The sequence below is a fragment of the Trachurus trachurus genome (genome assembly GCF_905171665.1).
Source record: "Trachurus trachurus genome assembly, chromosome: 6".
In the NCBI taxonomy this organism is placed as follows: Eukaryota; Metazoa; Chordata; class Actinopteri; order Carangiformes; family Carangidae; genus Trachurus; species Trachurus trachurus.
Window position 1 is genome coordinate 11391808 of NC_139897.1, and position 23761 is coordinate 11415568.

Sequence of the window (23761 nt, forward strand, 5' to 3'; positions counted from 1 at the left end):
ATGACTATCATGAGTAAAACAGTACTAAGTCTTGTGGCAATTTCAGTGTTACACAGTAGAAAAAAACAACATCTTATTAATCTGGCATGTCACTAGAAGGTCGGCAGCTTGATCCCTAAACTGTCACAGTAAATCTGGTTGGGTAAAAGAAAATAGCATTACCCCTCCCTCACTATACCTGCTGAGGTGATCAAAGCTCAGTGGGTTAAAGGCCAGGGCTCAGTGGAGCCAGAGCTCAGTGGACCACCGATCAGAGCTGCCAGGTGTGAATATGTGTAACTGCATGAATGGACCAGGGTGTTCCTGAGAAGGAAAGTTTTGCTCAGTGCAACTTAGACTGGTTCCTGTAATTGCAGTGGGTGTGATTAAATGTTCTCTTTTATTTTTACAGTAATTTATTTTTGTGCACAGAAAACTTCCTGGTGCTTCTGGAGCCTGTAGCAGGTCAGCTCAAAAACATGTCATCACATGTCAGTATTTGTGTCCCCTGCCTGGAAATTTTCACTGAACTGCCGATATTGACTCAGTTCATTAAATCTCTCTTAGCATACACCCTTCTTTTGTTACCTCAAGTGTATCTGATAAGCAAACAGTTGCGTGCAGCTGATTACAGTATTTGCGCAGGCAGGATTCACTGCATTGAACAGCTATCAAAACATGAATGTGAATAATACAGTTTGGTGCAATATGTTGTCTGATAAATGGTTATTGCATTAAAGCAGCATCAAACAGACTGTATAGCTCCTTGTGGAAAATCAATTACGTGTTATTCTTCCTCTGGATGGAGGAGCTGCCTGGTTTATCACTCAACCAGCAAATCAAATTTAGTTTGGGTTAATTCAAGTGTAACTGTAGTCCAAAAGCTTCAAGGCATCAGAGGGAGCAAACAGCAGAATATAGTGAACTTGAAGTGCACAAAACCCCACAGGTCCTTACATAATCTAATGTCCTACAAAGACATAAGCCAGTGTGAGTTGAATGTGACACAATGTCTCTGCTTTAAGACAGAAACATTGTTACAAATATTTATTGTATTTTTTTTTTTACCGGTAGTTTGTTCCAGATATTTAACACAAAAATAATAATAGTATACTAATAACTGCATAACATAAAATCATAACTGAAATCATAACTCAACTCACAACTTTATTTAACACAAAAGCGTAATAATTGCATAACAAAATCATAACTCAACTCACTCAATTTCAAAAACAGAAGAAACATAACATAAAAATAATCCATGATGATTACAATGACTTGATAGAAATGAAAAAATACAATCCTGCATTTTTGTATATGTCAAAAGCATTTTTTGTCTATGTCAAAAACACAATCCTGCATTTTTGTATGTCAAATACAATTTGACATACTGACTGAATGAAATTAATGTAGCACTGATATTCATGATTAGAGAATAAAGGTGTTAAGAAGTAGATATATTTAGACATATTTACATCAGTCAACAAGTATCTTCACTTCAACGTTCAATAATACATAAACCTTCAACTCCCTACATTGGCTTTGTGATTGTGGAACAGTATTTCTTATTGAATGCTGCAGGAAATGGTACTTTTTGATGTAATGTGGCTCATCATCATTGTCCATCTGCAACAGTGCAGTGCTGAGGACAGGTTAGAAGTTCTCATAGTGATGCATGAAATGGGCCTGATCCCTCTTGTTCATCTGCTGGCAAGCTTTCTCCACGTTCTTGGTCAGTCCAGGTGGTCCACAGCTGAATACACCGATTTTACCCACCTGAAAAGAAGAAGAGAACACAGAAAAGAAGTTATTGTGTCCAGGTATGTGTACTATGCAAAGGTCAGAAAAACATGAGGTAGATGAAGGACTTACCTCGGCGTGAACTTCCTGCAGTGAACTGAAAAAGGACACAAAGGGTGGACGGCCGAAGTGGGTGATGGATCGCAGGCCGGTGAAGAGACTGCGGTTCCATACCTTCTGAAAGTGGCGCTCACACACATACTGTCCACACAGTATAAAGACGACAGTGAAGAATCCATCAGTGGTTTCCAGTATTATATGGATTTAATGAACAAGTTATAACATTGTAACAACTCCCTAGCCAGACCCAGACTAGATGTTTTCCCTCTGTTTCCAGTCTTTGTGTTAAGATAAAGTAACTGGCTGGATAAAACCACTGACCAGATCTTACCAGCATGGTGGTGCGGAGGTCAAACTTCTCGGCCACCTGAGTGATGTATGTGTGGACTGAGACCAGCTCCTGGGTGTCCATCTCCTCTACTTCCCTGATGATGTCTGACACCCACTCAAACTGACGCTGTGTTCGTGTCACCCAGATGAAGTAGACCTTCAAAAAATCAGTGCGATTGAGCAAAGGTTTGTTTATGGACAAATATTGTTCCTCTGGAAGGTATTCAAGGTAAATTAATTGTGGGATATTTAAGCTTGAACTGTACCTTTTTGCACTGAATTTTGGACTTTATGGAGGACTTGAACACCAGGTCTTTGAGGATGGAAGCAAATGGGGTGACTCCAATCCCTCCCCCCACCAGAACTGACACCTCAAAGTTAACCCACTCCTGATGGCCCTCACCAAACGGACCATCCAAGTAAAGCTTGGGGTTAAATGAAACATGAATATGAATGCCATAAAAAGACAAAGAACGTGGGAAACAGAAGAAACAGCTGGGACTGTTCACATGCGCAAAATAACACAATGACCTGCCTTTGGATAAGATCCCAGCTCAAGTAGGGTTTCTTCGGTGTAGCGCTCTCGGAGCCGACTGGTCCAGGGCCCCACAGCTCGGATGTGCAGGCTCAGGGTCTCTTCGTGAGGGGCTGACGTCAGTGTGAATGGGTGGTACTCATCTGTGCCCAACATCAGGCACGCTATGCGAACCCACTGGCCTGAACGGTACGTGAAGCCCTGTGGTCGTTTGAATTCCAGATGTGTCACACCTACAGGTAGGACAGCCAAAGGAAGTGTTAACACGAATGCACAAAGCACATACGCAACACATGAGTTCAGTGAGGAGATTAAAACCAAGGCAAGACTGAAAACAGTGGGAAATTTCAAAGATTGGGATTTTCCAGAAGATACTAACCTGAAGGCAGCAGCTCAGCTCTGACCACTGGGATCTCCACCCTTTTCCTGCTCAAGCTGATTAGTTTATCCAGCAGGAAAAGTAAAGCAGGAGGGATCAGATAGATGTAGAAACGCGGTGCTTGGAGAAGGGCAAAGCTTCCATGAATAACAGTCTGTCGGATAAGAAAAGAGTCAGTATCACACCACTGATAAAACTGCCTTTTCAATATGAAAGCTGATGGACTTTCAAGTTAGAAAAATACTTACTAAAATGTACACGACAACATAGAGATAATGTGTGACCCAAAATCCACGAAAACTGATGCGACGGAAATAATGTGAGGCAAAAACATACATAAATGAAAACGTAAAAAGAAGCAGGACGCCAGTCATTCCTGGGAAGAGGACAAAGCAAAGCATAAACACAGACATACAGTATAAAGCAGCACTACAACCAGCCCATGTACTGTGTAACCGCTGTAAGTCTAACACGAATGTCCTGTAATACCTGGAACAGTTTGAAAGAACCACCAGAACCACTTCTGAGGAAGTTCAGACCTAAAATAGAGACCAACTGTTATTTAACTCACTACCACATATCATAGCTGTGCAGCTGCAAGGTGAACTCAAGTCACTCATTACCCGTTGTTGGATAAGACTTTGGGGAACAGACAGGACAGGATGCTGAGGTCACTGATGGAGAAGATGTAGATGTTGACCACATGGCCCAAACTATGAACAACTATGGCGAGAACAGAAATAGGAGTGAGCACTCAAAATAAAATGTACAAATGAAGACATAAACTTAATTTTTCATCATTACTCTTGGCTATTATCTCTGTAATACTCGCTTCCTCTCTCTACCAACCTGAGAGGACGATGGCAGTCATGGCCATCAAGCGATGGAAATCAATGGCGGCATCAAAGGGGATGTATCGGTTGAGGAACGTCTCTCTGCACAGTGTGATGAGGTTACGACACACGGTGAGGAGCATGTAGGGAAACAGGAAGGAGATGGCGGCTGCTGAGCCACGGGAGACGATGATACCGACCACTGAAGTCTCTGGGATTCCTGTGGATACAGCCTGCAAACCGTAGTCTGAACACAGTATTTTTAAACAGGTCAGACCAGGTATGATACATGGGGCAGTGAAGGACTATAATACATCAACAAGACATACTGGGGTAGTAGAGCACTCACGGTAACATCTTTCAAGTGTCACACCAGCTGTGATCCCAAATATGATCATGAAGCAGACGATATGGCGGCGATAGTTCTCTATAAAACGTTTGAAATGTTGGATCCTCTGTTGCACTGGGTTCCTTATGTACTGCTCACGCTTTGGCTTCACATAGACATTAGGAGTGTTGGCGCTCGACCTGAAAATATTCAATTCCAATCAGTTGTATGCAGCCAATACTCAGGTTGGTCCATCTATTAAGCTGTGAAATATCTGACAGTATTCAGGTCACTCAAACCACAGAGGATCAAGTATATTTACAGAAAAAGCACCTTAGAAAGGTCAATGTTTGAACAGTGAGATAGCCGCAGTACTTATGTGGCAATATGCCATGTAAAAACACACACACACTGCTGCAATATCAAGAGGATTAAGAGTATTTCTAATTAATACTTCACTCAGAAAATCATTTACAGCAGAGCAGAAAAATAAAAGCAGGAGCATACTTTTTCCGTCTACGTATCTCCTGTCCATCTGTCTTGTTGCTGCTGCAAACAAGAAGTGAAAAAACATCATAATGTGAGCCTGGAAACAATAATCTCAAGAAAAAGAAGTTGCATTTCATGATAATGTTGTTACATAAGTGATCTGGATGAAAAATGGCTGTGTATCCCGTTCTCTTACCCGTTTGCTGGACAGATGAAGGACACTCTCTGGTCTCGACTCAGCCGCTTCTTCCCCTGTTTCTCCATCCCTGTACACACAGCAGATGCACTAATTCATCACAAAAGGTCAGTGAAAGGAGGGTATAACAAAAATCTTCTTACACAAAACTTTGTGCAACCTTTGACATTTAGTTGAGCAAACTGCAGCTCCTTCTCATGGTCCTGCAGGAGGAAATGGAAGTCCTCCCATGAGATTTTCTCCTTGTCACCGAAGCCTGCAGCCCTCATCATGGCCTTGATGCCATCCTCTGCCTGGCTTTTTGACAGGCCACCATTGGAGATTTCAATGAAAGATCTGCAGCACATTGAAAGAAAGAAAATATCAATCAAACCAAAAACGTACAAAAGACTCAGGAGACTTACTTTGGCATTACAAAAACAAAACAACAGGTGATCAAACCTGAGCATCCTGGCAAACTCTTCTTTTGACAAGAAACCAGTTCCACCGATGTCGTTCATAGAGAACATCAGTTTGGATTTTTCCTCAGGTGACCCTGGATGAATATACATAGCATAAATAGCACAGTAGGTGATAACATACCTGGTGACCATGAGACATTTTACAGTCGAGAGTTTTACCTTTCATAAAGATAACCATCACATCCAGAAACTCTTGGAAGGAGAGGTAACCGTTTCCATCTTTATCAGCCAGTGTGAACATGGAGTCCACAAATAAAGAGTCAGCCTTGAGGCCTAGAGCATCAGCAAACTCTGATGCTGTCAGCTCACACTGGAGAACCTCTCTGGCTTTTTCATGGGAAACGCCGCTCATGTCACCGGCATCACACTTCTCTATTTCCAAGACCTGTGCATCAGAGGGAGAGGGCCATCACACAGTATGTCACTCTAGTGTCATTAGTAATATCACTGACGATAGCTGAGGTTATCATCACACATGACGTCACCAAGACCAACAATTAGCTCCTTTGGCTTGAGGTTGGGTCTAAATCGACCTGACGGCATTTTGTGGCTGGGCTTAGAGCAGCTGCAGCTGTAAGAGAGCAGAGGATGAGGTAAACATCCAGAGGCTGACGGTACCTTGGAGAAAGCGTGTCGAATGAAAGTTTCCACAATCTGAGCCCTCTGCTCTCTGGTTAAAGCCTCCTTCAGCAGTTCCTTCTCTCTCATCTCTTTCACTCTAATCTCCTGCCCCATATCTGTCACCTCTGGGTGCAGATGCTTGACGAATGCTATACGTTTGCTCTCGTCATCGAAAAACAGCACCTGGATGTAAAAAACAGATGACATCAGAGTGCGTAGCTCAGAAAATGAGAACACTCACTCAATGTGATTAAAACTGCAAATAATCTCAAGACATGACACATATTTGATGTATCTGGCTGTATACTTGTCCCACCACCAACAAGACCTTTTTGCATCTAGCTGTGTTTTCAGATCAAACCCTGAAGTTTTAAACCGTCTCCTCAAGTTTCCTGCTCCTCACCAGGTCATACTCTTTGGGCACTTTGAGCAGCAGAGCTTTACGGTGACGGTCGTTGGAGAGATGGATATCGAGGTAGTCCTGGTCGCCCAGAAAGAGGTAGCGCAGAGAGGACCCAGATCTGTCAAAGACCTGCAGCCCCCTCTTCTCATCGACCTCCACGCTGACAGGGTGCAGAGTTTTTTTATGGCCCTGCCACTCATAGGCTGGAGAGCAAAGGCATTTCAGTGTCACTGTCACATGTGAGTAACTGCTGAGTTCAGATTGTCAAATTTTTATAATGAAACCAATGTCACCTGTCAAGTCTTGTACCTGATATAATTTAATTCATATCATCAGCTCAGTTTTACACTCATGTTGATATTTATGTGATGTAATTTAAGGTTTCTGAGGAAATGCAGAGTAGTAAATCATAGATGCTGATAGATAGTTGATTTTAAATGATAGTTAACATAGAGTTAATTGTAATGACTTAGTGATATTGTGTTTTTGTGACACTGGAAGTAAATTATTAGCAGGACTCTCTAATCGTATGGTTATTCATACCAGTGATTCCCACAGCTGATTCCTCTGTTTTGGCTCCAGTTTTTCTTCTTCTCTGGAACTTCTTGTATCTGTACTTGCGAAGATATGCCACCATAACGGCCACCAGAAAACTCACTGTGAAGGCAAGACAATCCAAACTGATCAAACTGTGGTATGGCTGTTATTATTACAGTACAAAAGGAGATGGATTTGTGATCATGATACTTACCAACAGGAAATAGGAACAGTACAATGATAAATATCCCAAAGCCAGCTTTACTGCCATCAAAGTAATTAAGTTGGGTAGCATTAGTGCAGGGACAGAGCATTGACGCATTCAACTGTGTGGGCTGAGGACAGGGGTCACCTAAGGCAGCAGAGAGATTGTTTTTTCAAATACTAATTAAAACCAACAGCGATCTATTTGCATGATACACGTGGTGTATATGTACCATCCTTCCAGAAGAACACATTGTTTTGTATATCTGTGGCCTCTGCACTGGTGACTGCAATAAGTACATCAGAAAATGTTGTGTTGCGGATGGTCTGGATCTCCTCATCTGTGAACAAACTGGAAAACAACCAAAGTGAGTGAAGAAGTGACCCATGTAATACGTACGGACGCGACTGCCACAGTGAGATCATCAAAAGACTGCAGTAGGATTGAGACTATAAGTTATTTTACAGCCATTTTAACCCATCATAGAAATGACTCACCCAGCTAGTGCCAAGAATTCACCTATCTGCTTTTTGTTGCTGTGCAAAAAAGCTTTAAACTGATCTTGTTAATACCACTGAGGCTATTTCAAGACTTCATTGCTAATCACTTATTGCTCATTGATAGTGACAGTCATTGCTTTTAATTTATTAATTGTTGTTATCATTGTCTTTGTTTTGTTTTGTTTTGTTTTTTATCATTGTCAAATCACACACTTTGCAAACATTGTTTTACCTGATATTGCCATTCGTTATGTTTATACCTCAGGCACCACTGATGAAAATCAGGGGACCCTCAACACATCTTGCATTTAATTAATAAAATGAATTTCCAAATTATTCAGAGGGGAAATTACCCATTCTGTTTGTTCTCGAACCAGAAGCGGTCTCCATTTCTGATACGTTCAAACTGGTCCAAAATTATGGTGGAAAAAACTGGACCTGGACCGTCGAGAGATTCGAGCAGTCCTCCAGGGAAGAGCTCCAGTTTTGAGATGTCTCTGTTATACAGTTCTGCAACATCACGGAGCAACTGTACACAAAATTAAAGTTTAATTCAGAGTTACTGTTAAAACTTTTTCATGCATTTCATCACTTTCTGTTGCAGCCGTGTCTGCTGGAGAGACTGCAGTAGTTACCTGTGGGTTGGTGCTGTTGAGTGCAGGATTTAAGTCCTCAAATGTTTTTACAGGGGGCAGATCCAGAGCTTTTCTGATCTCAGTGTAACTTCGCAGGCCAAAGTCTCTTCCCCTCTGGATGGTTAAGGCCACCAGATCAGTCCGGCTGAACCTTAGAGGTCCATACATGTAGTCTATAAATGTATTAATCACATGAAAGCAGTGAATATTCATGTATAACTTGTATAAGTATCAGTGAATGATATGTGGAGTGATCCAGGCAGTGAAAAAGATGATCAAAACCTCTCAGGTCCTCCACCACAGTGTTGTCTTCTTTCTCTGCAATCTGAGAGGACATGCCCATGATGAGGTTGTCTACATCCCGACTTGACTTCACATTGGGTCTCTGGAAATAAAAAGTCACAGTATTTATATATAATACACCAACATCTCCTCTCTTTAACAGGTTGCGGAAAAGCAGACTCTGACTGACTCTGACTACACCAGTCCTTTGAAGAAAACAGTATCATCAGCAATATTTGCTAATTTTATCCTTAAAAATTCAACAGAGCAGCCTTTATGCACATTATGCATGCACTAACTGTAATATGAATTTATCAAACAGAAATGCATTATTCATGTTAAGAATGGTATATATACTGTATATGCATGCAGTTACATACACTGGTTTATTTCCCCGCCTCACAGGTAACAAAGGTCAAATCTTGCCTGCAGTCCCTTCTGTTCTCCCTCCCCTGCACTTTTCCAGTGTATAACTAGTTTTGCATCATGAAAAAAGTATGTAAACAAAATATGATGTACCTGACGCTTCCAAAAACTGTTACAGAGACGCATTGCTGGTGATACGCTGCCATCTCTGTTGATAATCTCAAGAAAATGGCAGGTTCTGTTTCTGTAAGGAGAGTTAAAGCAGTATATTTTTACTGCTTGATTGTGTTTGACACTGTCCACAGCAGCACATTTACAACACTGAGCTTTGATGTACCACCAGGACAAAGAGAACCACTACCTCATGTAAACACCAGGTGGAGCCATAGTGATCCCAAATCTAATAGCAGCAGCCTGAAACTCTGGAGAGATCCCAGGATCAACAAACTTCTGGTAACCTGTAAAATAGATTAATCCGCTCATAATACACAACAACAGGAGACTGAACTACAAGCTCAGGTATAAAGACAACTGGTGCGTGTAAACTCCAGTGTATGTGAGGCAACATAAGCAGAAGATTCAAAGACGAAGAGCGATTAAGGTGATGGGGTCATCTGACCATTGTCCCTTCTACTTTCTTCACTGTGGGTGCTTATTCAGCAGAAGAAGCAGACTCGGGGTGATGCTTTGCTGACCGAGCACATATTTGTCAAACACCACCAACGATAGCTCACCTCACCACGGCTTGTGGTCACTGGTGCATTACCCGCTCTCTTCCACTTGTACGTACACGCACTCTGGCTGATACTTACCCGGGTAAGGAGGAAGCTTTTTGTCCCCGAGGTATCCAGGCAGCCACTCATAGAGAGCAATATTCTGTTTGGAGAAATAGCAGGGATAAAATTTATTGCAGTTTTACTGAATCTACATTTTAACTATTTGAAAGTGGATAAAATCTAAATTACAGTAATGCCTTGATGATTAAATGCCATATAACTTACTGAGTTGTGATAGTTTCTTCATATATAAACTACAATTTTATGTCTGTAGCTTTCTGTTTTGGATTTGACTGGATTTAAGTGTTTGTTAACTATTGTTAACAAAGTGAAGGCAATTTTGTTCAAGGCAGATCTTGCAGAGAAGAGACTCCTCAAGTCTGAGATGATGCATTCACTGTGAAACTAAAACCATCAATTTCTTCCATAAAATCACAACCACCTGGCATTGATGCAACCTCTAAATCAGCACCTGTGCAGCCAGAGGCTTACACAGAGACTTTTTCCTCTACCTGGAATGTGGCCACAACGGTCTTCCTGGCGTTTTGAAACAGCTTTTCATCCGACCACTCTGGGTGTTCCTCATGCAGTTTAGAGGCTACATAATTGTGGAAGCGAAACCAGATAATCCCCTCTGCTGCCGTGAACATGTTCTCATTGGCCCAGGCATTTCCCAACTCTGGACAAAGAAGATGGCACAAATTATAGGGAATTCTAGGGAATTCCCATCAAGTGAAATAACATCACTACGGCCAAGACACAATTAACAAATGCTTGGGTGTAGATATAATGTTTTTTGTGCAGAAAACTGTCCCAAAACTCACAGATATTCTGACCTCATCAGTGAAGTGATGCCTCCCCATTGCATTGAACGATGAGGATCTCTGACCTCGATTGGAATGATAATTAGGCTGTTTGTTTTTTCAAAGACGTGACAACAGAGCGGTGACAACAAGGGAAGATCCACCTTCCCCGCCCCAGATAATAACTACACACCTTTAACAACACAAGCAACAAAACACTGGTTTCATGACACCTGTGCGGCATCTTCTTCGCTATAGAGAGAGGGATTTACTGTGGTCAGCGTGAGAAGCCACTTACACAATAATTAGAGAGTCATAACACACGTCAGGCTGGGCCTCTCTTGACTCAGCCTCACCTGCTGCAACCCTGATCAAGGCAAACCTCGGTGGAAAAATATTTGCAAGAAGTTTGTTTTCAGCAGCTTGCAGTATTGATTGGGTGGATATTGCCACACACCAGACGGAAATACAGTGAAGATAACAGAAGGATTAAATGTGTGCTTCAACCAAACAAACACATTTAATTGTTCCTTGTGTTTGGGTGTCAGTGTTGAGTGTATCATGTGCAATCTCAACCAGTTTGTGGTGTTCAAAATTCTGAAAAGTGACATAATAAGAATGACCTCCTTACACTGCAGATTGTCATTCCCACAGCCAGAACTGTAGATTATTGTAAACTACTCCACTTGGGAAGAGAAATAGCTGTCGTTGAGTTTTGAGAGTTTTGATGGAAATTATGTTTGATGGTATTTATAAGTGAACTATTTCTTTAATCAGCAACATACTGGGAGACAATTTGAGTCAGTTTTTTTCCTGCAACAACCAGCTCCCCTGACATGTCAGCTACTCTGTCAGGTATTCAGGTACTCAGTTACCAGACTCTCAACAAACACACACGGTAACTCTACAACTCCACACATATTAATCCATAATACATCTCACCACTCACAAACGCACTCAAAGCACTTTATTACATGTTAACCTGGCATGACTTGTGTCCTTCTTCTTATCTTCTTTCAATCTACCTTGTTCCTTGTTTTTAAGTTAAAGAGTGTTTTTCTGTTTTCTGCTTTTATAATGTGTAATGATGAATGATGAATGATGAATGCCACCACTGATGGGCAGCTGCAATTTCACTGTGTTTTAATGCATTGACAATAAAGGCCTCTTATTCTTATACTTATGAGATTACTCTTTTGCAAACAATATTTTGTAAAGTTTTAAATGTAGGCATGTCTCACCATAGAGGCCTTGGGATCCGTGTTCTCCTGTAGAGGGGTCAGCGGCGCTCCACATGAGATTGCGTCCTCCTCCTTGTTTAGGCATGTTCCACTCAGAGCCTGAAGTCAAGAGCCCTCCTGAGAAACTTCTCAGAGAGTCGGACCAGGACGTGGACGGGCCATAGATGGAGCTGCCGTCTATCCACGCAGTCACCAAGTTCACCTGCATGGGTCATACAGTATTTGTCTTTCTTATATGATTGTACTGCTTCAGCAAAGGAATATGTCGTCAAACACAATGTTATGTCTCAAAACTGTTAAGCTCTTGACTTACTGTTCACATCAGCTAGCGTTTGATGATACCATTAACAAACACATTATTTCATGTTGATAAATCAGTCAACGGTCAGCACCTGTGAGCGAGGGTTACCAGGACTCTGCCCAGACTCCTTGTCCCATGGTCCTCTCTGGAAGGGTAGCAGGACTTTTCCGGTGGCGTTCGGGTCAAAGACCGGGTCACCTTGCGGCACTGGGATGTTCATGAACTCAGGTGGACACCCAGGAGTTCTTGAGTCAAAAATTTCAAATGAAACATGATAGCCTGAAATGTATAGAAAGAGTGTTATTACTTAAAATCATCAATGCTATAAGATAATATATGGTGATGATAAAACAGGAAACGAGGTGGGAGTTCAACAATGGAGAACATTAGAACCAGGAAAACCAGTAAAGAGCATCTTTGATACTTGCCAATTGTCTGCAGTGAAAACGAATTATGACCTTTAATTTGTAATAACCTACTTGTTTGCTTTGCAACTTTGTATTTTACGTTTGTCACTTCATTCAATTTGACACCAGGAAGTGTATTATCAGCCTATCCTTTAATTACCTTAAAGAGTTACACCTGTGTTGCACCTATTTCGATAATGGTTTGGAAAATAGAGACAGTTGGTAGCTAGGCAATACTCCTGCTGGACAACTGTTACTGACTTGTATCCTGCTCTCACACGCTAAAGCTAATACTTTTTTTTACAAGGTAGCATGGGATATTTACCAAAGAAGAGGGAGAGGACGGTCTGGTTGCGGGCGGAGGGCAGACCCGAGGGCCCCCGGGCCAACACGCTGCTCAGCCCGCGCGGGTTTGGCAGCAGCGGCTCGTGGACAGGCTGGTAGACACCGTCCCAGTAATGCGCGGGCACGAGACGGACAAGGTGAGAGCCTACACACACACACACACACACACACACACACACACACACACACACACACACACACACACACACACACACACACACACACAGTGCAGTGAGCAGGTGTGCTGCCGCCACAGCTCCGGCTGCTGCTGCACGCTTTCCTGACTCCGTGACTTACCGACAGCTCCACGCCGGGGATATCCCAGACTGTTGTACCAGCCGTCGAAGCGAGGGACCTCCCAAGTGGTTTCACCGCGTGAGTCTGTTCAACACAGTGTTAAAGTTAGACAGACCTTCTTCTCACCTCCATTTTTTTTTAACAGAGCAGAGTGAGGTGAACATGAAGTACAGCGGCCGTCTACTCACGTTCACTGACTGTGAGCACCAAGCCAACCAGCGCACACGTACTCCAAACCAGTTTGCGTAAATCCATTGATGCGAGAGATGCTCCTCAGCCGAGTCCTCAGCAAAGAGGAGTGAAGGACTTCTGAGAGCTCAAGAAGACAAGCTGAAGGTAAGGACACATTTGCTAGCTCTATTATATTAATGTAGTTAGAAAAAGTCAGATTTCCATAAAGTAGCCTCTTGGGCCTAAAGTCTGTTTGGTAGAGGTTAAAAAGAAAGGCAGGAAGCCTAAATCAGAAGCTGCCACTCTATCAGCTTTAATTAACAGCACTTTACTAACTGTAACTTTGGTAGACTACTGTTCCTGTTCTATAAACTTCTATAAACCTGCACGTGCTCTCCCTCTCTCCTCTTTGGTGAACTTGCATTAAGTTGAATTGTCCTGTAAAAGAAGAAGAATGACATTAGCCGAGTCTTACCTCCTTTAGAGGGTGTTATAGTGTTGCAGGAGCACAGGTGCAGATGAGGAATGGTGCAATATTGAGCCAAGCAAGTGTTGCACAGCTTATCACAAACTTCATGTGACCTGTGTCGCCCAGATGGGAATGGTCATCCTCTGTGGGTCACACCTCTTTTTCACAGCATTCCAGTTAATGCATCCTCCCTCTCACTGACACAAAGGGGGCCGGTGGTATATAAAGAAGTGTATGTTCACTCTACATTCACACTTGACTCCCAGACCTCATCTTTCCACCTTTACAACCATCTTTCAAACTTCAGGTAAGAGACCTCCTTTGGGTTTTACCTTCTCTCTGTTGTATTGATTGGTTTTATTAGACTCTTTGAAACAAGCCTATTCTTCTAGGTTTAAAAGCATGCATTAAAACCAGGATGTTAGGAGCACACATTTACATTACACTGGCAGGTCAAATGGATGTCGAGAATCACATTCCTTGATGCATTCAACAGACACCCAGTGCCAAGTAGGGTTAAATGATATTGCATCAGTTAGACATGCTTGCACTTAATCAAGCACAGTGTTAACACACCGGTAATAATGTCCCATTTTTTTTATCAAGTGTAAGAGACAGGAGCTGCTATCTCTGCATCTGCAGGAAACTGAGAACCCAGCCACTAACACTGCCGTCTCTGTTACACTGTCTAGTCTCGGCTGCGTCCCTAAGATCAGGAGCTAAGATGACTTTCTACGATGACATTTACCCATTCTACCCTCTACAAAGGACCTCCTTCATCTTCGGTGGCAGCTTGCTCACCATTATTCTGGTCTTCCTTGTGCTAGCGGTCAGTCTTCTTCTCATTCTGCCAGGGATACGAGGGAAGACGGTGAGTGTAACCCATCAGATAAACTATTACTCATTGCAAACACAAAACCTCATAATTGTTATCTCTTCCTTTGTGCTTCTCAGGATTGTTTCTAAAAGTGTAAAATACATTTGATATCGTGTTTCAATGCTTTAATTTAATTGTTCACATTTTTTTTTTATCCTTTGCATTTTTGTGTGTTGTTACTTTCCTTCCAATCAGAGGCTGTTCTGGATGTTTAGGATAATTATCAGCCTGTTCATAGGAGCAGTCATAGTGGGTGAGTTTTGTATTCTTATTATTTTTGTAGAATAAATCACAGATCTTTCTGTTTTCTTGCATCACGATTAATGTTTGTGTTGTAATCCTGCAGCGCTCAACTTTACTAGCGACTGGGCTGAGGCCAGAATAACCACTAATGCCACCTACAAGTCTTTCAGTAACGCAGTGGTTAACGCAGAGATCGGCCTGCATGTTGGACTGTACGGCATTAATGTCACACTGAGGGGTGAGTCACTCTGCGCAGGTGTAATGTACACTACATTTTTGATTACAATCAAGTCATTTTATCCCTCTTGTATATTTACATCATATTGCAAGTACATTAGTTTGCATTTTTTTCTCTCCATTAGGAAATCCTGTTGTACAGTTCAATGAGACCATTGACTACAATGAGATGTTCAGCTGGGATGACGCTATTGAAGAGGAGTATGAGGAAGCCCTAGAGAGAGGTTTACCCAATCCCATCCTGTATATCGCTGAGAAATTTACCCTGAACAGCCCATGTGGACTCATCTTTCAGTACAGATATTCTGGAATATACGCCTCTGCAACTCTTTGGTAATTACACGTAACTCACTACACGGAAGTTGTAATAATATAAAGTAGATTTGAATGGATAATTTAAAAAAGTAGCATTAATTAAATTGGTGCACACTTTCACAGGACTGCATTTTGCTGCTGGATACTTGCCAACATCCTTTTCTCCATGCCAGTCATTCTGTACGCTGGGTACATGACAATGGCCACTGCTGCCTTCATTTTCTTCTCCATGGCCTCCTTCTCCACCATCATGAATGTGCCGCAGTGTGTTTTCTCTATAGGGACTGACTCCTTTCATACAGAATACAGCCATTCATTCTGGCTAGCTCTGGCTACAGGTAACCACAATAAGCTGCACATTGATTTCAGATGTTACTATGTACTCCTGGCCCACAAAGCCTCCTGGATGGTCGTGATATTTATTAACCAGTAGGATTTCCAGGTGTTCTGTGCGGCGTCATTGGGATACTGGTAGTGATGTTTAACCTCCTAATACCAGAGAAGATGAAAGAAGCCTTCAGCGCTGGTGTCGACAGTTATGAAGATGATGATGTTTCTTATGGAGAGGGCTACCTAAATTCAGTTTTCCTTGATGGAGTGACAATTTCACCACTGCCATCAAAAGCCATCGGAGTAAGTTGTTTGACTGAAGATACTGTAATACTGAACTTCCTCTTGTCACTTAACAATCATCTACCACAGGAAAATGGGACTAATGCCATCTTAATTATGATTGGAAGATTAAAATCAAAAGAATCAATTCCTGTATGGATAAAACTGTGTTTATAAATCACTAAAAATAATTATGCTGCTCATTGACTATGATTGTTATTATCTGTGTGTTTCAGGAGCATATATGAAGTCATCCAGGTTTCCCTCAGGAAGCTTTTCCAGCCAATACTTGAAGATATTTTTGCTGAATGTGTTACACACAGAGTGTCTGTTTTAATTATCTATTTTATGTGAGCCTGTGAATGTCATGTATTCAATGATTTAAGTGTATATAGTAGGATTTATAAAGTTCATTGCCATGTTTCAGTAGTTGTAAATAGAATTATCTAAAGTTTTATGGGATCGATATGATGTGTATACACTGATCAATATGCATTACAGGTCTGTCACTGTTCACCTCATTTGTTTGATTTTCATTACTTTGACGTTTGGTACCCTCTGCAGGATTTTTTGCAGAGGCTGTTAATTTTTTGCATGCACATTGCTGATGGGCAATTACATTTATGAGCAGTGTCATTATTAGTTTCCTTATTTCACAGCTTCCGAGGTCCATATAAATGTGAAAACACAAAAGCAAACACCCTGTGAAAGTTCAACAGATTCATCGCTAAACCAGGCAAATGTATTTTATTGTTTTATCTGTTTGTAAATAAAATGAAATAAAATGAAAACAAACAAGTGTTCAGCAGTGAGTTTGTATTTTTAGTGTCTTTTAACATTACATTCATTCAGTAATGTATATCTTGATACATTCTTGTATGCTCTGGTAAAGGTAATGATCACCCATACTGTATGTCTTTGAAAAGTTGGTGTGTCTTTGGCCTTCAGCGTCACCATAATACACATAGTTTAGTGCCTTTGTACACCATATTATTGTCTTTTTTTAATATTTACTGTAATAGATTATCATGTCAGATTGAGAATTAATCCCTGGTCAGTAATTCTTCATAATAACATGCATATACTGTAGGAGTAATATGGCCTTTCCAATCAAGTCCTTGAGTAATCCAAAGTATTTACAGTAGAAGTACATTTTTTAAACTCCATACACATTATAAAAATGACTAAATAAAAAATAAATGTACTAATTTATCTCTTCATAAGAAAATAATCATGACCTTAAAGCTACTTCTCTTCAACACCAGAAACTCACATACAGTACTACAGACAGAGCATTCACATTGTAAGGCCATTATGACAATGTAATTCGAGATAAAACCTGAAAATGAGAACTGGATGTTCTTTACAGCATTGCAACAAGAGGCCGAAAAAATAAAATGATAGAAAAATAAATTCTCCTCGTCCCACTGAGCTACCTGTCTATCATCTGTCCGTCGTCTTCACACCGCCAGACATGCAGCACTGCAGTGGGCTGATCCATGCAGGGTCTCTATATGTAGATAGGCGTCTCCTGTCCCGTCAGCAGTCTGAACATCACAGCGGGCATCGTCTTCATGTTGATCTGGGAGGAGAGGAGCGGGGACAATTAACACGCTCATCTTAAGAACCCATTACTAGAGGCACAGTCGTAACATACATCACTTGAACCTTGCCCTATAATTTACTCCATCTAAACTCCCCGTAGAGGCAGAACAGACTTGAATACACTACTGACATGGCCTTGTATGGCTTTTACTAACATAAAGTAAATACTGAGAGAAATCATGCACACATGAAATAGATTCATAGTATGTTGAAAAATGGAAGTAGAGGAGCAGATCAATAGCGGTTCATACAGCTATAAATTAAAAGTTGCCATCTTGTGGCATGAAGCGTTCTTACCTCACCCACTGAGACAGACAGGGTTTGGACAATCTTCTCATGTGCCATGGCAACAACACTCTGACCATTTATTTCAATGATTCTGTGTCCAACACGAACACCGCCTCGCTCTGCAATGCCACCTCGCATCAGGCTGCAGATCTGAGGGTGTGAAAAGACATTAAATATGTAACTGTAAACGTTGCATAGTGCAGCTATCACTCTTGAAAAACAGTGGCAACCATAAATTTAAGGCTTCAGCGTGCCAGGCCAGAGTCAGGTTTACTCACGATGCCGTTCTGAACACTGAAGCCGAGCTGGAACTTGAGATCAGGCCTCTTGATGAGGACAGTGGTGACAGGAGGACAGCTTACAATACTCAGCTTCACCTTCACCTGATTCTTGAGACCCTGGAACGTATCAAAACTAGAATTACCACCTCGCCTCCGCCAACCAGCCAAGCTGCAAGAGATATGGTCCTTGTTTAAAAATAACAAAAGATACACTAGCACTAGTTTTGCCTGAGCAACCAAAGCCTGCTACAACACATTCCTCTGTCCCACAGACCTCTGTTTATGTCCAACAAATGTTAAAGACATATACTTTGATTCAATCCCACATACGTAGTCCTACTAAATCAACAACTGCAATTAAAAAAACTAACTACATATTTTTCATCTATTGCTAAAAATGTACATCATATGGAGCGATGAGCTTTCATCTGAAAGGCTCATTCAAACCATGTGTGAGTCTATTGTCTGGTTGTGGATGGAATAATTCATCTAGAATGGTTAAATTATTAAATCAAACACTTATTCGTGTGTCTGTTTTGTCTGTCCATTTTAACATTTTGAGGGAGCAGGCTGCAGAGTGGCCAAACCCCACGCACAGATGAGAACATTTTTAGTTTTCGATAGTGACAATGCCAGTCCCACCATTCAACAAGACTGATTCGACGCTAAATATCTGCACAGGGGAACTAGAGCTCCCTGATACACTCAGTACCTTGATGATGCCCTGACAGGTGGCCAGGGGTAGCCCCACCAGGCTGGTGTCATTAATGGACATGATCTGGTCTCCAACACTGAGTTTTCCGGAGCGAGCCGCAGGGCCGCTGTTCAGCATGTTGGCAAGGATGACGGTGGGCAGAATGGATCCCCAGCCGGACTCCACGATCACCACACCGAGGCTCTCCCCTTTCTGCTTCTCCACATACAGCTGGAAAACAGAAGAAGCTTTTTCCAATTCTTTTTCAAACGCATTTCAACACTTTACATGATCAGATTCATGACGTGTGAGATTCTGATAAAGCCACACAGATGTTAAGGGGAAATCCATCATTCCTGTTTCACCTGCAGCCAAATAGAAATATGTCACACCTCTTTACAGTTGTCTGAGTTTGAGAAATGGACGAGGTCATCGTGGTACATTTCCTGGGAGTTGATGATGTCACTGTATTGTTTCTGGCTCAGGTCGGTCGGGTTGATGCCATTGGCTCGTAGGAACTCTCTGTAGGCCACACTAAAGGCCTGACCAATGGACTGTGCAATGAGCTGCGCCTATGGGAAGGGGAGCGTTTAGGGAAAACTACTCAGCAGAAAGGCTATCGCAGTTGACAACAACAAGGAGGTGAGAAAGAACAAGATTGTTTAAGTGACCACGGAATAAATATCGAAAACAAAATTAAACCCATGACAAAAAAATCTATGCATAGTTTGGCAGTGAACACTCACATCCTCAGACTCAAAGATATAGCAGATCATCCTGTACTGAGTCTTCCCGTCACCGCTGGAATCTGGAGACTCGGGGGAATAGTCTTCTGATGAAGCCTGAGACATGCGCCTCCGAGCCATCAGGACCACGATACTGCCAATGTCAGCGATATAGGAGATGGTACGCAAGGCACTGTCCATCATCGTCTCCTGTGTGGAGCAAAAAGAGAAACAGTCATATCTCGTTATGTCTGAAAACAGATTAAACACACAAAGATCCGAGAGTTACTCACCTGTGTGTCAGCATTTAGCACTTTGACAGCTTTAGTGGAGATAAACAGGTCCACTTCTGTCATCATCTGAGAGTCTTCGTCTTGGCTCTTTTGCATAAATGACATGAAGTTTTAGTCAGAAACTTGATATTTCTTTTTATCTCACATTGCAAACCTTAAGTGCACTGTCAAAACACGGACACAAAAAAAAGAGAAAAGAATAAGGAATGCAACAGCTCCACCATGTGGCCAAATAATGAACCTACTTCACAGTCAACCTTTCATAAACAGTACACCTAGCAATACAGATGCAGCTATACACAAGAAAACCCTGCTCAGTGATTGAAGCTTTGCCAGTTCTATGCAAGTATCGCACATATACACCAATTTCGATTTTGTTAAACCTGCAAACATGCCTTTAGGATTTGGAATCAAGTCTGTTCCCTGTTCCTTTGATAGCTGCATCTTTAAAGGCATTAAAAAAGGCTTAAGAGAATCCCAGATCCAGAACACCACCAAAACCTAATCAATTTCCCTTAAACCCAAAACCGATATGATCCCCAAATTTATTTTAAGTCTGTTCCTCCATTTTTGAAACAGGCTGATAGGAAGTAAGCAGATTCAAATATTTGCATAAGAAAAAAAAAATCAATGCATGTTTAACAAGTGTATCCCTAAAGGTGCAGATTACCTTGATACGACTGACGGCTTCATGGGCCTGGGACATGCGAACAGACTTGGATGGATTTTTATCAGACAACACCTGAGTGCAGCCAAGATAGTTAGCAGCAAAGATGATCCCATCAATAAGATCTTCTGGCTCACAGGGACCTGGGACTTTGCAAAGCAAAACAGAGGGCTCTTGTTGTAAGACACTGTGATTTTCCACATAGAAAACTACAAAATGTAAGAATATTCAGAGATATTTACCATCCTCAAAGCTGGGGAAAGAAGAAGCCTCCTGTGATTTCTTTAAAATAAGTTCATAAGTTAATAGTTAGACTTCAAGAGCAAACATCTAAATGTTTGTACGAAACATCTGTTGAATAATATGTGGATAATGATAATCAAATAAGAAAGACAGAACATAGACTATGTTACATGGTCAGACATTTAACACTGTTTATTAACGTCTTTGACAAAGCAATATTTTGGCTGTTGTGCACATGCTGACCTGGGGTGTGTTGGTCTCCTCTGAAGGGACGAGCTCTGGACACTGAGGCCTCCTGGCCTGCTCCAGCATGTCCTCAGGCATCATGGCTGCGCTCTGCTTCTCACCCTGTTGTATAAAACCATCTGCTTTAACCTGAACAAGTATCACTGTAAATGATGTCCAATGTACATGATAATCCCAAAGGGGAAAGGGGACAAAACTATTTGTAGCAGAGTATTTAATTACAATCTTAATTCACTCTGGAACACGGTGATGGTAGACTGGGCACAAACATTAAAGAAACACAAGCCACAGGGGATGAGATCTGACAATGATCTGCCCCATTTGCAATGCTTACCTGCTGGGGTTTCTCTGGCCATCTCTGCCTCTCCTCAAGAGGCTCCCTTTGTTGTTCCGGTGTGTGTTGAGGAGCCAGTGATGGTTTGATAACCCTGGGCTCGTTCTCCTGGCTGTTAGCAGAGGAGGGGCTGGGTTTGGGAACAGGAGGGGTCTCTCTACGAGGCTGAGCCTTCTGGGTCTCGGCAGGTGACTGAGCATGGGAATGGGGTGGTGGTGGTGGTGGTGGTGGTGGTGGTGGTGGTGGTGGGGGAGGAGGATGTTGCTTACTGGGGCCAGGTCTGGCTTTGGTCCGCACAGCGGCCTTTTTGCAATCCTTTGACGAAGTCTTTAGACGCTGCTCGGCGCTGTTGGCCATGCACCCTTTGATCCCAGAAACAACATGCTCAACGTCCTCTCCTGTTCCCCTCCTTCCCCGGCCTTTACCCTGCCTCTCCTTCTCCTTTGAACCCATGTGAGATGAGTCACACTTCTTACTGGCTCCTTGGATATTATGATTTCTTGTAACTCGAGTGTCATCTTCTCTTTCCCTTTCATCACCTCCCTTTCTAATTCTTTCATTATCGTTGCCTTGATAAAGGCTGGTCGGTCTTTGAACACTGTCCTCTGTCTCCTCTAAATCCTCTATAAATTTGGCCCCATCTAGCACCTCTTCTATCTCATCTCCGTCACTGAAGAAGAACCTGTTCTCCTGGCCCTGGCCCTTTTCCACCTCCCTGTCTGCTGCATCCACAGTAACCGGGGCACAATGTGACCTGAAGCGATGGCCTGTCTTGTGAGGCTTAGTGTCGGATTGTGATCCCTCACTTATTTCTGTGCTGTGACGAGCTCTGGGAGTGAACTGGTCGACGGCACTGCTGTTCTCATTAATATTATCACCCACTGCATGCTTTATATAGCCACTGTCCTCAAGACAGTACTGCTTGTAGAACCTCATGTCCACCACGCCCTCTCTGTTCAGATGCAGCACCTCATCATAATCCTGTTCCACATCGGAGCCCACGTTGTCGTACTCGGAGCAGGTGTCCTCCATGTCCTCGGGACTAGGGTCACAACTCATGTAATAGTGGTTAGCAGAAGCGGGAGGAGTCAGCTGGTCATTGTTACCATCCTTCAAGGTGCACGGCGGTTGCTCGGAGGCCTCCCTCACCAAACCTTGCTGCTCCTCTTGACTCTGTGGACCGGGGCACGGTGGAGGGCTGGGAGCCAATATTTTGGAAATAGTAACTGGCTTCTTACCATGAGCCATTACTGGCCCTGTAAGCCCATTACCCTCAACTCTGTGGATATTAACAGATAACCAAGTGTTATTTTTACTATAATACCTGCATCCTATCTGTACATTTCCACTTTCCACCATTTTCAGTAACACATCTGCTTTCATACTCTGCCTGTTTCCCTCACTGCTAAAAATCCTTCATAACTCAGCTTATAAATGAATTTGTTCAACAGCACCAACATGCTGTAGAAATGAACTACCACAGGGCGTGCCTCTCTCTCTCTCTCTTCTGTAAATATACAAATTATTTAGCCGTTAAGATTTCAGCTATACTGAACAACCTCGTCACTTGTTATCCAACCACACAGCAGAGCATGGCACCTCACACACTAGCAGATTTAAATAACATGGTCAGAGATCCTGTTCTACTCTCTCACAAAATGACATTAGTGTCTTTGTTGGACACTTCAAACACACACGGAAACAAGCCTTGATTCAAGGACAAACAGTAGCCTCTTGTTTAAGTCAAAATTTACATTCATGCAATATTACTGAACCATCAGCACCCACACGCGCCATTTAAGTCCCTTTGTCTATGGTGACTGCTGATGGTGTTTGCTATCTGTCATCTTCCTTTGTTGTGTCTGCTCTGATTTTGTCTTGATGCCTTACAGAACAGGAAACTGTTGTAAAACTGCAAAGTGAGTCAGAACAGCAGTGTGCTGTGTTTATTTTCTGTTAAATCATTTTTACTTTTTATGCTTAAAACTGCTTACAAAGAAGTGTCCCTGAAAAATTCATATAATGTGGTTAGTGTGGGTGCCAGATCTATGATTCATGACTTCTGTCCTCCAAGGTCTACTGTTTGTGGACTAGTCTATCATTCTTTTGACATCTGAATGGCAGCTGCAAATTAATGTTTGCCTTGGACTGAGGCACAATAAAACATCCAACATATATATTGGCAAATGAACAGATAATGTGTGCTTCAATAGAAATTCACACCAAAACTGTTGGTGAAACGGGAATGTCTTTGCACTGTTCTTTTGTCTCTTTTGTGATTTTTTAGTTGTTTAGGGAACCAAACAACAGTGAAATAGAAACAATACCAACCACAACACAACCGCACTAAAT

The 23761-nt window shown here is 42.1% G+C and overlaps 3 protein-coding genes across 3 annotated transcripts; 1 reads left to right on the top strand and 2 right to left on the bottom strand.

Moving 5' to 3' along the window:
• Positions 1 to 1632: 1632 nt before the first annotated feature.
• Positions 1633 to 13364, bottom strand: duox (dual oxidase; the record flags this gene model as incomplete). Its single annotated transcript, XM_083972815.1, has 33 exons — positions 1633 to 1755; positions 1852 to 1980; positions 2171 to 2326; positions 2436 to 2594; positions 2705 to 2937; positions 3084 to 3237; positions 3332 to 3459; positions 3573 to 3622; positions 3707 to 3806; positions 3933 to 4163; positions 4266 to 4444; positions 4752 to 4793; positions 4930 to 4999; positions 5090 to 5265; positions 5371 to 5464; positions 5550 to 5775; positions 6009 to 6194; positions 6415 to 6617; positions 6958 to 7071; positions 7166 to 7303; positions 7389 to 7507; positions 8010 to 8185; positions 8292 to 8464; positions 8574 to 8676; positions 9093 to 9183; positions 9301 to 9397; positions 9752 to 9815; positions 10228 to 10394; positions 11760 to 11961; positions 12152 to 12339; positions 12793 to 12957; positions 13110 to 13193; positions 13298 to 13364. The coding sequence occupies 33 exons, from the start codon at positions 13362 to 13364 to the stop codon at positions 1633 to 1635; spliced, it is 4587 nt and encodes a 1528-aa protein (XP_083828941.1).
• Positions 13365 to 14473: 1109 nt separating this feature from the next.
• duox2 (dual oxidase 2) lies at positions 14474 to 16281 on the top strand (the record flags this gene model as incomplete). The annotated part of the gene is made up of 7 exons (XM_083973507.1): positions 14474 to 14620; positions 14822 to 14879; positions 14973 to 15107; positions 15232 to 15439; positions 15545 to 15759; positions 15864 to 16054; positions 16270 to 16281. The coding sequence occupies 7 exons, from the start codon at positions 14474 to 14476 to the stop codon at positions 16279 to 16281; spliced, it is 966 nt and encodes a 321-aa protein (XP_083829633.1).
• A 1262-nt stretch (positions 16282 to 17543) lies between these two features.
• apba2a (amyloid beta (A4) precursor protein-binding, family A, member 2a) lies at positions 17544 to 22657 on the bottom strand (the record flags this gene model as incomplete). Its single annotated transcript, XM_083972809.1, has 11 exons — positions 17544 to 17615; positions 17936 to 18076; positions 18205 to 18324; positions 18920 to 19132; positions 19294 to 19473; positions 19648 to 19836; positions 19920 to 20006; positions 20590 to 20735; positions 20829 to 20868; positions 21073 to 21177; positions 21410 to 22657. The coding sequence occupies 11 exons, from the start codon at positions 22655 to 22657 to the stop codon at positions 17544 to 17546; spliced, it is 2541 nt and encodes an 846-aa protein (XP_083828935.1).
• Positions 22658 to 23761: the final 1104 nt, after the last annotated feature.